This window comes from Chelonia mydas, chromosome 5, assembly GCF_015237465.2.
Source record: "Chelonia mydas isolate rCheMyd1 chromosome 5, rCheMyd1.pri.v2, whole genome shotgun sequence".
Taxonomy (NCBI): Eukaryota; Metazoa; Chordata; order Testudines; family Cheloniidae; genus Chelonia; species Chelonia mydas.
The window spans coordinates 69,658,881-69,671,822 of record NC_051245.2 but is presented as its reverse complement, the minus strand read 5'-3'; the positions used below and the strand labels follow the sequence as shown (position 1 = coordinate 69,671,822).

At 40.3% G+C, this 12,942-nt stretch overlaps 1 protein-coding gene across 3 annotated transcripts in view; it reads left to right on the top strand.

Moving 5' to 3' along the window:
* EPB41L4A (erythrocyte membrane protein band 4.1 like 4A) overlaps nt 1-12,942 on the top strand; it is a 212,415-nt gene that overhangs the window by 69,475 nt on the left and 129,998 nt on the right. For all 3 annotated transcript variants that reach the window (XM_043547061.1, XM_037901537.2, XM_043547063.1), the window contains one exon: nt 11,475-11,579. In XM_043547061.1, coding sequence (XP_043402996.1) covers nt 11,475-11,579 — 105 coding nt within the window. The remainder of the gene's footprint in view (nt 1-11,474; nt 11,580-12,942) is intronic.

The window sequence follows — 12,942 nt, the reverse complement described above, 5'->3', positions numbered from 1 at the left end:
TGTGACAGTGAATTCAGAGGAGTGAGAATAGGACTTTCTGGGCAAGGAAGTGGGGACTGGGATGTGAAATCTGTGGAGTGGGGACTGGGACTGGATAGGTGAGGAGCATGGGACAGAATGAGGAGGGAGGGAGGGATAAGGAAGAGACATGACAGGAACAAGTTGAAAGGGACAGGGCAAAACAGGTCAAACTTGGGGGGAATGGGCAGAAGAGTCTGTGCCCAATAGAGCATGATATCCTTCAGAGTCTGGAATGGAATTCAAGGTGCCTGAGTTTCTCCATTGTTCTTTTGTAAGCAAATATCTGTGAAACTCACTGGCAAAGTGTCACTATCCCCTGGGTCAACACAGAAGATGAAAACCTACTACTGCTATCAATGACTCCATTAGCTCAAGTGGAGCAATGTATGTTGGATCTAAAGGTTCTGACCCTGATGATGGTGTCACCATGATGCAACATGTTGGAATTTCTGTTTTCTCAGTTTGCTTTTTAAAAAACTAGAAAATCACATACACAAAAATTACATTAAAAGAATATTAAGATTGCAAAGTCTACCATTCAAAAGTTAGGAAACGCCAGATTGAAGGTTGCCTGTGCAACACTAATTTGGCCCTCTTGTATGTATGTATGCATTGTTAAAGTCTTAAATTCCACGGAACCCCTCCCTCATTCAGTGCATAACATGGAACTGCTCTGGGGAAGAATTTAGGGTTGACAACTTTCTAATCGCACAAAACTGAATGTTCTTGCCCTACCCCTTCCACGAGGCCCCACCCCTTCCACGAGGCCCCACCCCTGCCCCGCTCCTTCTTGGAGGCTCTGCCCCCTCTTTACCACCGCTGTCGCTCGCTCTCCCCCACCAACTTTCACCGGGCAGGGTTTTGCGGTGTGGGAGGGGGTGAGGGCTCCGGCTGGGAGTGCGGGCTCTGGAGTGGAGCTGGAGATGACGCGTTCAAGTGCAGGAGGGGGCTCAGGACTGGAGCAGAGGGTGATGGGGGGAGAGGGTGCAGGCTCCGTCTGGGATGTGGGGCAGGGGATGAAGCGTTTGGGGTGCAGCAGGGGGCACAAGGCTGGGGCGGGGGTCGGGGTGCGGGAAGAGGTGTGGGCTCCAGCCAGGCGATGCTTACCTGAGGTGGCTCCTGGAAGTGGCCGGCATGTCCAGCTCCTAGGCGGAGGGGCCAGAGGGCTCTGCGCACTGCCTGCACCCGCAGGTGCTTCCCCCGCAGCTCCCATTGGCTGTGGTTCCCGGCTAATGAGAGCTGTAGAAGTGGCGCTTGGGGCCGGGGTAGCACGCGGAGCCTCCCTGGCTGCTCTGCGCCTAGGAGCCAGACACGATGGCCGCTTCCGGGAGCCGCACGGAGCAAGGGCAGGCAGGGAGCCTGCCTTAGCCCCGCTGCGCCACCAATCTGACTTTTAGCAGCCTGGTCAGTGATGCTGACTGGAGTCACCAGGGTCACTTTTCAACCAGGCGTTCCGGTCAAAAACCGGATGCCTGGCAACCCTAGAAGAATTGGGGTTGTGTAGTGTAGGTACCCCGTTTTATTTGGTGCACAAATTGGAAGGTATACACTTCATGAGGCCACACATTGAACAACAAGGAGAAAACAAAATATTGCATAGCTGCTCATTAAGTGAACACTGTTCATCCATCCTGTGCTCTGAATATGGCAACGATCTTGTAGAAAAAGTGTTCAATTACATGATCACGTATGCACAAGGGAGCTGAATTAGAGTTGCACGGGCAACCTGAATTTGGGCATTTCTTGAGCGCTTGACTCTGAACCTTAATAATGTTCTTTTAATGTAATTTTTGTGTGTGTAATCATATAAAGTGGTAGTTGGTTGACTCTTTTTATCAGTGTAGATTGGTGTTTTAGTAATACCTCATCTCCCTAGCGTAGTATCAACAATTTTAATGTCTTCCCGTTGTAGGTAGGCAGAAGTTGGCTAAAATTATGGATTAGAAAAGAGAGAGAGAAAAAAAAAGGATGGTGTTAGAATAGCAAATTGAAAAGCTTCAAAACCAGATCTGTGCAAATATAAAAGTACAAGACTTCTGGGGAGTCCTCCCACACAAGAAACGATCTGTGATCTTCAGTAAAGACAATCACAAATTTGTTTGAGAAGGATATTAAAAGAAGATTCGAGATTCCCTTAAACATCAAGAGATGTTACAGGAATTCCTTAAGGAAAAGTAATCAGAAGAACAGTGGCATAGCGGAACCCTTCCTGTGTAGAAGATGATTATGACAACGATAGAGTTCATTTTGTCTGAGAGACAAAGGGTCCTTTTCTTTCTGTGAAACTGGCGATGCAGGCAAGAGAAAGGGAATTCTGTCAATGAACCAAGCCTTTCAGACCACAAACGTCCTGAAGCTCTTCTGTATCCCATAGAATTACAAGTCGTGTACTGTAATAATGTAAAATGTATCCTTTTAGAGGCATGGACTCTGCAGATACTTACTAAATGAAATGAAACCAGGTGATTTGGGGTTGACTTGAACTGTACTTTAGTAGATACAGATTCGAATCGGGGAGGTGTTGGTAGCAACTCTATTGTTAAGGCTGCACTGTCTTGCACTTGTGGCAGGTCTAAAATCCCTCTGCTTCAAACTTTAATGATTTAATTTATTCTCCAAATTTGGCACAATAATTCTTTGGAAGACAGATGGATTTTCCACATAATGATGTAGAAAAATATGTGCTAACCTTTGCAGCCTAAATATACTGTAATGCTCCCTTTTTAAAATGGGTTTCAGAGTAACAGCCGTGTTAGTCTGTATTCGCAAAAAGAAAAGGAGTACTTGTGGCACCTTAGAGACTAACCAATTTATTTGAGCATAAGCTTTCGTGAGCTACAGCTCACTTCATCGGATGCAAGTGAGCTACAGCTCACTTCATCGGATAAGAATCCTGAATACAAACAGTATTTAAAATTTCTGAAATTCTGTGAGAGTAAGAGCCTGTATTTCAATGGGATTTAGTATTGTCAAGATGGTAAGGGATCTGTTTTTCATATTCATTGTGAATAAATTAAGTTAATTAAATATCTACGAATACATTAAAATGTATAATTTGCAAATTCACATGCACCTGGCCTTGTGCCTTACAATGTACTTGTGGAAGATCTGTATATCATAGTATCTTCAGCTCTTGTGTGCTCTAGGGTGTTGGGGATTAAATTAGGTCAGACTCTTTCATTTATATATGTACCCTATCGTGTACTGTATTGCTACTCTTTGCCTCTCACTGCTGTAGACTATCCAGTTTTTATAGTTTTACTAAAAGTGTGTGGAATCATATACAGTACTTCTGTGGAAAATCAGCAAACATAAGTTCCTTCAAACCTGAGTACTTCATGTCTTTCTCAAAAACTTCTTATTTATCTCTAATACATTGATACTTAATATAGAAAATACAGATGATTCTGCTGTCAAAGTAAAATGTGCCAATATCTTCATTTCTGCCTTAGCACGAACAACATTACTTAGCCTACAGAGCTTTCTTTTAAAACTCTCACCAAAAAAAATTCTAAAACCCAAACTCTTCGCTGTACGTGAAAACATAATTTTTTGCTAATTTTTTTTTTTAAAGCTGATGCTTTATCAGGAATAGAATAGTTAATAATGGACATCACTGTTATCTCTCAGACTGGGAGGCTGTCATGTTCTATCCTGTACCTCTGTAACTTCGGTAATATATTTCAGCAAGCAGTAGGATAACCTCCAAAATATGTAGCAAATGCTCCTATAATTGATAGCTGGCATTTTCCCACTATACACAGCAACTGTTATTTGTATCAAGGCAAATAGCATTATAAGACAATTTAATTGGTCTGTCTTACACACAGATGTAGACCTTGGTTGGCTCTGAACCTCACAAGCTGCATAATGTTAGTATTAGTTAATATCCCAGTAAAAAAAATCTTGAATTAAATTCAGATTACATGAAATCCTGTCCATAAAATTAATTTCTACTATATTATCTAATTTACAAAATGTTGTTTGTTTCTCTTTTAGAGATCAATTTCAAAGCATTTTTTAAAAAAATATTACATTTCTGAAGCCCAGTTGTTTCTCCACTCCATTAATTTAATTATTTACACACAATATAATTCTCATGTTTTCTCATCACTGGCCTTTCACTCCTCTTTGGGAGGGTCTTGCACCAATGTGTATGCATGTAAGTGTGTTGACCTCCTGATTTACTAAAGAAACACACATCATTAGTTGAACATATTCATAGGAGACTCTGGTTCAATGGTGTTTTGTTCAGTTTATGTATCTCATGTTACTAACAAAATTACAAAAGGGATACTGTTCTGAAGAATGAGTTGAACCAGATTATGGTAACTATGAAGTCTAAAAAGGAGTTGGTGGAACATATAGGTCACAAATTTGGGAAAAATAGTGGGGAGAGATGCAGTTAGGAAACTGTTGGCTTCTATAACCATTTAGCTTTGTGCTTTATAAAGCTTGTGCAAGACTATTGAAAGTACGATGAACCAGAATCATAGGATTTCTGAACATTCGGATCAGAGGCAGATTTTATAGTTCACAGGTGAAAATACTAAAGGGAGTATGCACATTATGAGTATTTTTATCTGCAGCAAGCTCATCACTTTCCAGGAAAGACACCCATTGCATCGTGAAAGCAGTTTCAAGTTAGGAAGAGTCAAATATTTATCTTATCACAAGAGATGCTCAGAGTAGAGAGAGGTCAGTTCACATTTACCTGTGAACAAGCTTCAAAGAGCATCTCTAGACAATAGGTATGAAAGGGGTGGCTAATGAATAGCTTCTAACATCACAGAAGCCTCCCTGCTATTAGAGGGTTTTTTTATATTAAGAAATTGCTTTTAAAATGGCTTTTAAGATATTTTTTGCTAATACAGGTAAATGGGAAACAGTCAAAACTATTCAAAAATAGTTCAGGTTAGTAACATTTTCCAACACTCTTTTGAAATAATTTTGCCTAATCCACCATGACCAGGTAGAATGTGTTTAACCTGCTCTTGTGGAAACCACTACAAATTCATTTTTAAAATCAGTGTCTGAACTGGATAAAACTCCAGTGGATAAGGCAAGAGCTATGTGAGCATGAAGTTCTCCGTTGGAAAATTGTTTGAGATGGTGAGGTGTATGCACCCTATCACATCTTCCTGAAGAGTCCTCAGTGACATAGAAATTGAAAGCAGGTTGGCATGTTGGTTGTCAGGGAACTAAGAGTGAGAGGGGAATGGATTTGGGAGATTCTAATACCATATTCACTTACCTTAAACTCTAGTTTCTATAAGTAATTATTTGTGCTATGTGATTGTCTTGGGGAATGTCTGTAAATATTAAACATTATTAAAGTTCTTCTCTGTTTGAACATGTACCTGGCAAATTAAGGCCTACTTATTTGTTTAGGTGAATATTTGTAAATATTAAACAGTATTAATTTAAAGATCTTCTCTGTTTGAACATGCACTTTGCAAATTGAGGCTTGGCTGGTTATCAGCCTGTGGGGAAAGCGGCTCTGCCTATAAAGGTAAAGACCATCAAGGGCCTTGATTCTATGCTACTTTAGCTCACTTTTGCACCGGTAGAGGGAGAGTGCATTTGAGGATATGTGTGTTGTTTCTAAGGCTGGGAAGAGGGGAACATTCTAGGCAGAAGCTCCACAGTGCATGGTGGGGATGGAGAGGGAGAGCTTTTGAGAAACTGTTTCTGTTATTCTAATAAAGTTCCTTGTTCAATGTCAGAAAAAAGTGACTCTGTAATTCTTCCTATGGTTGTGCAGCAGTGTGTGAACAGAGTTCTTCTATGAGAGGGTTAACTAAGTAGGAGGTGTGAATTTCTGACAGGCTCAACAACGAAAAAATCAGGTGGCTGATCAAAAAAGAAGTGATTGAAGTTTTAAAATTTATTTTAAATCTCATAATTCTTAAAACCACATTATGAGCTTTTGGGGTCTGACTTATTATTTTTGAGTGCTTGGGGTTAGAGATACTGTATATGGAGTGGGAGGGGCGGCTACTGGGCTGAAGTAGCTTCTGTAGAGAGGCTCTGCAGTTATTGGTTGCCGGGGGGGGCGGGGGGGAGAGATTCTTTTCTGTTCCCTCCTCTTCCCTGCTCCGTCCCCCCCAGAGATACCTAGCCCACTGCACAGGCAGACACAGTATAAGTACCTCTCTAGAGCCAATAAACAATGTACGATGTGAAAATGTAGTGAATTCCCAAAAGTGCAGGAATGTGAACATACTAAAATATAATATTTTATTGTATTTGTTAAAAAATAAAATCAGGTCTTTTCTGAACGTTCCACTTGTCATTTTGTTTAGCCAGTAGAAACCTGCCTTTCTGGTTTATAAAGTCATGTAGTTAAAATATAAAGCAAGGTGTTATGACTCATTTGAACAATTCTTTGTTCTATCTTGAAGGCATTGCTGATGTTATTTTCAAATAAACTTGTGTTACTGTGAGTTTCCCTCTAAGAATGTAGGCCTCTAGCAAGTCTGATCATAATGGAAGGCAGATTGTATAATTTTTGCACTTTCCTGCTGGCCCTCTCTGATGGAGTTTTGTACTCCAGAACTGTTGCACTGACAATTTTATCAGTGACAGCTATTGCCTCGCATTTTGTAAAGCGGGCTGCATGCATGATAGCATTCCCTACAAACCAAGTTTATGCATGAGGTGGTATATTGCTACTGAGGCTGCTCGGTTTAGGTCACAGGGTCATGTGAGAGGGTCATGTGCCCCTCTCAGCTATTCTGTATATTGCCAACCTGAGGCATTAAAACATCACAAGTCTGGCCTCAAAATATCATGAGATTGACTTAAAATATCATGCAATTTAAAGAGAGACATTTTGGATTCTTTTTATTATCTTTTGGTTGCTAAGGCTTTAGTGTAAACTCACTTCATATTTTTAAGATTTCCTTCTAAACCCTGGGGGCTAGCAACTTACTTTGTTTAAATGAAAACTGAGATCCTCACATAAACAGTTGACACCAAGAACTGGCATTTTAAGAAAAACACAATATATTGTATACAATATATGTATTGTGAGACTCATGATAAAGTAACAAGAGTGGGTAATGCTAACTACTAGTAATACAATTCATATGCAACTCCTGAATCACAAATCTACGTATGCTCCCCTGACTTTGCCTTCTTGATTTCACTAAAATGTCTTCCACGCTATTCTTTTTGAGGATTGACAGACAAAGGTTTGAAAAGCTCATTGTCTGAATTTTTATTGCAATTCAGAGAGTGCACTTAAAATATGGTTTTGTTCTGAAAAGTGTTTATATAAAAGTGGCATCTTCTTTCACAACAGAGCTGGTACTGTGTGTATTGTGGGCCATACCTGCCAACTAATGACCAAAATGTGTTTTGCGCTGCTTTTTACATTTGTTAGCTCTTCAGTGCCGGCACAGCGGAGAGATCACTGTAGCTGGTCTCTTTTCCTCCTGGTGCATCAGCAGCAGCATAGCTTTGCTAAATTCCACCTGCAGAGCCAGTCACTTATACTTGTACAACTCACTGAAGACAGGTTACACCAAGGGCATAGTTTATAGAAAATGGTGTTGCGTAGGTGCCACTGAAGGTCTGATTTGGCCTGCAGAACCTTTATTACTGTTGCGGATGTATGGGACTAAGAAAAGCTAGCTTGATGCTCCAAGCACAGGATGATGGGTTGCTGTACATTCCCTGGTTCAGCCACAGTCCCCCTTCTGACTACTCCCTATATGCTCATCCTTGAAAACATAAAGGGTTTGCTGCAGAATCCAAAGTGGTGCAGCAGGACAGTGCTACTAAGGCTGCTGCCCCACCTCATTTTGGAAGAAGGAAGTGTGAACACTGAGCATCCTTCATGCGGACCCTGTCCTGCAGATCCTGGGGAATGATTCCCCATCTCCACCTAGTGGATAGGGGAGGAGAACTCTCAACCAGTGTAGCTGGGGCAGCTTTATGCAGAGTTATGCCATGACATGCCACCTGTCAACATAAATACTGTGATGGGGAGGAATGTTAACTGAACCATGTAATGATAGTATACATTAGTGGCTCTTTATGTCCTCCCTCAGCTTAGCATTTTAAGTCAAATACAGTGGATAGATTATTACATATCATTACTGTTCATCTGTAAAATGGAAAGTATTGGAGCCTGCCATTTCAGCCAAGTCAGGTGTGGAACATTTAAACATAACTCTGGGACTGCATTGGCCCTTGAATCTAGGAGGTGAAAGGTAGTGTAAAGCTGCCTTTGGTCACCCTGTCCCCATTCCTGTGCTGAACTCAGCTCAGCTCCAATAGAGATCATAGCCAGGGACTTCAAACTGGTGTAAGAGGACAGGAGAAGGTATAAGTTACACCACGTTTAGACTCTCTCAAGACCTATGTAGATTCATATCTCAGTTGGTCCAGAATCACTAATGCCTTCCAATGTGGACCAGGCTCCATTGATTGACCATACCTCTTTTTCAGATGATGATATGAATCTAAAATGACGACTGTATCTTTGCCAGTGGTTTACTCTTTTGGTGTCACTGATACCACTTGCTGTATGTGTCAAACTACAGGCCAAACAAAACAGTTGTCAAAATCCTACAAACACTGAAATAAATCTATAAGGCTCAAAAGAACCAGCTGCACTGTGACAGCCTCTAAGCTCATCTTTCAAGGACCCCCAGTTTCTCCTAAGAGTCCACAAAGGAACTGTTCTCTACATGGTTGTTGAAGAGGCTGTTTTACTCAAAAGCTGGTTTACCAGTTCAACAAACTGTGCCAGTAGGGACTGTGCCAGTATGGATTTCCTCCTGTAAAGAAACTCTGTACCCTTTATAACTTTAGTACCCCGTTTGAACTTTTGCAATGGTTCAGTTCCAAATTGAATCATTTGTAACAGGGCCAGTTCCAGCGTTTTTGCTGCCCCAAGCGGCAAAAAAAACAAAACAAAAAACCTTGGAGTGATGGTGCGGCCGCTGAATTGCCGCCGAGCGCGAAACACGCTGTGATGGAGCGACTGCTGAATTCCTGCCGCCACCGATGGTGGATTGCCGCCCCAGAGCCCGACGTCCTGCTGCCCCTTTACATTTGCCGCCTGAGGCACCTGCTTGGTTCGCTGGTGCCTGGAGCTGGCCCTGATTTGTAAGATCATCAGAGCAGGGTCTGTCTTTTTGTTATGTTTGTACAGTGCCTAGCACAATTGGGTTCTGGTCTTCTGCTGGGGTCCCTAAAAAGTATCACAGTATAAATAAGTCATCATCAATCATCATCATCATCATCAAACTTTAAACTATCAAGATAATTTTGTCTGGTATGAAAGACAGATAATGAGATAGCATCTACCTTTTCTAGTTGACATCTGTACCACTACTTTGAATAAGAGCTGACAATATGAGAAAGAAAAGGAGGTAGAATAATTGCTTCTTCTATTTGTTTCCTCGCTGCCTGCAATTTAATCTAATTGTTACGTTTTCTGTCTGCAATCCTTCTTGAACTTCATTCCATATTTCAGTAGGAATTTAGCCACTGTGCCTGATTCTTAATTAACATCAGTTTTACAGCTGTCAACTCCTCCACTTACTTAGTGGAGTTATTCCTATTTTACCCTGGTGAATGTGACATCAGGATAACTATATTTATGCACTTTATCCAAGACAAGGGCAATAGGATTTAATGTATTTCAATTTAATTCAATAATTTGTCCTTTAAACATTCTTTATACTTTGATTTTCTGTACAAATTGTTATATTGATAGGCCAGTTTTTAATAAGCTGTCCGGAATGGCCAGTCACTGAATTTTACTGTACATCCTGAGAGAGAATATGATTCTACTTACCTGCCTCTAGTAAGTTGAAAGATAAGGTGGATGAGGTAATATCTTTGGTTGGCCCAACTTTGGATCATTATCAAGCAGAACCCGTCATGAGCACGGACGCATGTCCTCTGGAATGGTGGATGAAGATGAAAGGACATATGAATCTTTAGCACATCTGGCATGTAATTATCTTGCAGTGCTGGCTACAGTAGTGCCATGCGAACACCTGTTCTCACTTTCAGGTGACATTGTAAACAAGAAGCAGGCAGCATTATCTCCTGCAAATGTAAACACACTTGTTTGTCTGTGTAACTGGCTGAACAAGAAGTAGGACTGAGTGGACTTGTAGGCTCTAAAATTTTACATTGTTTTATTTTTGAATGTAGTTTTTTTTTGTACATAATTCTACATTTGTAAGTTCAACTTTCATGATAAAGAGATTGCATTACAGTACTTGTATGAAGTGAACTGAAAAATACTATTTCTTTTGTTTTTTACAGCACAAATATTTGTAATAAAAATAAATATAAAGTGAACACTGTACACTTTATATTCTGTGTTGTAATTGAAATCAATATATTTGAAAATTTAGAAAACATCCAAAAATATTTAAATAAATGGTATTCTATTATTGTTTAACGATGCGATTAATCGCGATTAATTTTTTTAATTAGTTGACAGCCCTAATTTTATTACTGTATTAAACCTGGTAATGTAGAAATAATAAATATATGCAGTCAGTTCTTTTAATAGTTTTAGCATCGTCTCACCTTATCCCAGAAATGTCCCCACCTGTCTCCCAGATCTAGATTTCTTAATTCAAAATCCAAACCCACCAGATTTCAAAAGAGAGAGAATCTCATTTAGCTAGTCCCAGTCTTTCTGGAAGGTTGGTCAGACGTGCAACATCAGCAGCAATCAGTAATTCAGATCTTCCTAGCTATGAGACAGCATGCAAATAAAAGCCCTTTAAATAGCAATGAGCATCTACCACGCCAACGCCACAACAGTGAAGCAGCAATTTGAGCCACCTTTTCAATATTGTGTTTAAGTATTAGTGTAGACCTTAAGTGATGCAACAACACTTGCGAACACAATGGGGTTATTTGGATTCAGAACATTGAATTGGGCCCATCTCTACTTTTAAAAACATTTTTAAATAAAAGGAATAAAAAGCAGCCTTCTTCACAGAGAATAATGGAGCACCTTATGGTTCATAATTTACACATTAAGGGCAACATTTTCCTCAGATATGCAGTGGCAGAGCTTGACTGAGAGATCCACACTTGAAGGGAGCGCAAGATCTTAGAATTGAAATCTGTCATGTGGATCAGAGAACAGATTTTTGCCATGAATACAGATGTCTAAGAAAACTCATAGGTTTATTAACATTCATAAACATAGTTTAGGAAGCATGTTTATAACAATTACTAAATGTTCAATATTGTTTACAAAATCATTGATTAAATGTATGTAAGGAGAAATTGAAATTTTTTCTAGTTGTAACTGAGGATTTTGTTAAAGGCAACCTGAATTGTTTCTAATCAATAAAACTGCCACCTCTTTTAGACAAGGCTAACTGAATGCATGAATACCACTGTGCATAGCTGACAAAGACAGAACACTTTTGTGAAAAGACTCTGTAAATTCTTTCCCACAGAAGTCAACGAAAGGGTCGGTTGTCCTGGGCTACGTATTCCGTCACTTAAACCTCGTGGAGATAGATTACTTTGGATTGCGTTACTGTGACAGAAGTCATCAGACGGTGAGTAAAAGACACAACAGATTGGATTTCCCAGTTGTAAATTTTACCTTGTTGGTGACCTTTCTCAGTGGTGCGCTTGGCTGTCATACCTTCAATATCTCATGAAAGAATAAGATCTCCAGTAGCAGTTTCTTTAATTTGCCTGTTGAGAGGACCTATTTTTGTGTTTCTGTAGAAAGGGCCTTTTTCTCCTCTCACTGAAGTTAGCGGAATTTTAGCTATTGACTTAAATGGGAGCAGAAATGTGACGACAGAAAATAAAATAAAAAAAGGTGTTGCAAATGACCAGTAGTGTAAAATGCTGTATATAAAAAGTACTATTCGAATTCTTCCTGTTAAACTAAACCAAACAAGTGCTTCTTAGCCCATGATATTTTCCTGAATAGGAATTCTGTTTGGAAGTGAGCCTGTTGTGACTAATTCTTGGATTGGCTAGAGTTGGGGGGAATGTTGGGGTGGGGGAAGGGGCAATTGTTTGCAGGTATGGCACAAATTGTTTAATTCAGGGCCACTTCCTGGATCACTGTTTTAGAGTGATGTTACTGATTTGGAGGAGGCTTTTGGCTGCCAGGATGTATTGAATTGTAGCTGCTTATACCCTGAGAAGAAGGGTGTGTGATAATGACTTTTGGACTCCGCATGAACTGGCTCTGTTTTGAGGTGGATGGGGGGTGGTGGTCTTTTTGATAGGTGTTCTACATACACACAGTAGAGACAGCCCTTCCCCCAAAGAGTTTACAGTCTGAATAGATCAGTCAAGAGAAAGGCTTTGTATTATCTTCATTTTACAAAGAGATTAAGGCCTGGTCTACATTTAAAAGTTTTGCCAACATAACTGGGTTGATGAGGAGTGTGAAAAAATCATACCCCTAAATGACATAGTCATGCCGGCCAAAGCCCTGGGGTAGACAGTTATACTGGCAAAAAAAGAAAAAGAAGTCATTTTGACAGTATAGCTTATTTCGTTCAGGGAACTGGTATAAATTATACCAGCAATAGTAAATTTTTGCCAGTATGAGCGGCATTGCTGGTAGAAGGGAGTTGTTCTAATGTAGATGAGGCATAAGCGGCTTGTCCTAATGACAGAGAAAGTCTATAACAGGGCCGGGAATTCAACCCAAGTGTCATGAGTCCTAGTCGAGTGCCTTAATAACAAGACCAGCCTTCCTCCCTAGTTATTGACTGTCTAGTTAATTTAGAATTTTAAACATGCAGGTAACCTCAACTGTTTCAGGGACAGGGGAAATCTCTGTTAAATGAACAATTGCAGAACCCCATCAGCTCTCCTCAGAACAATCAGGGCAGATTTTTCTCTCTCACACCAGGGTAAATGAGGAATAACTCCAGTGAGCTCATTATGGTT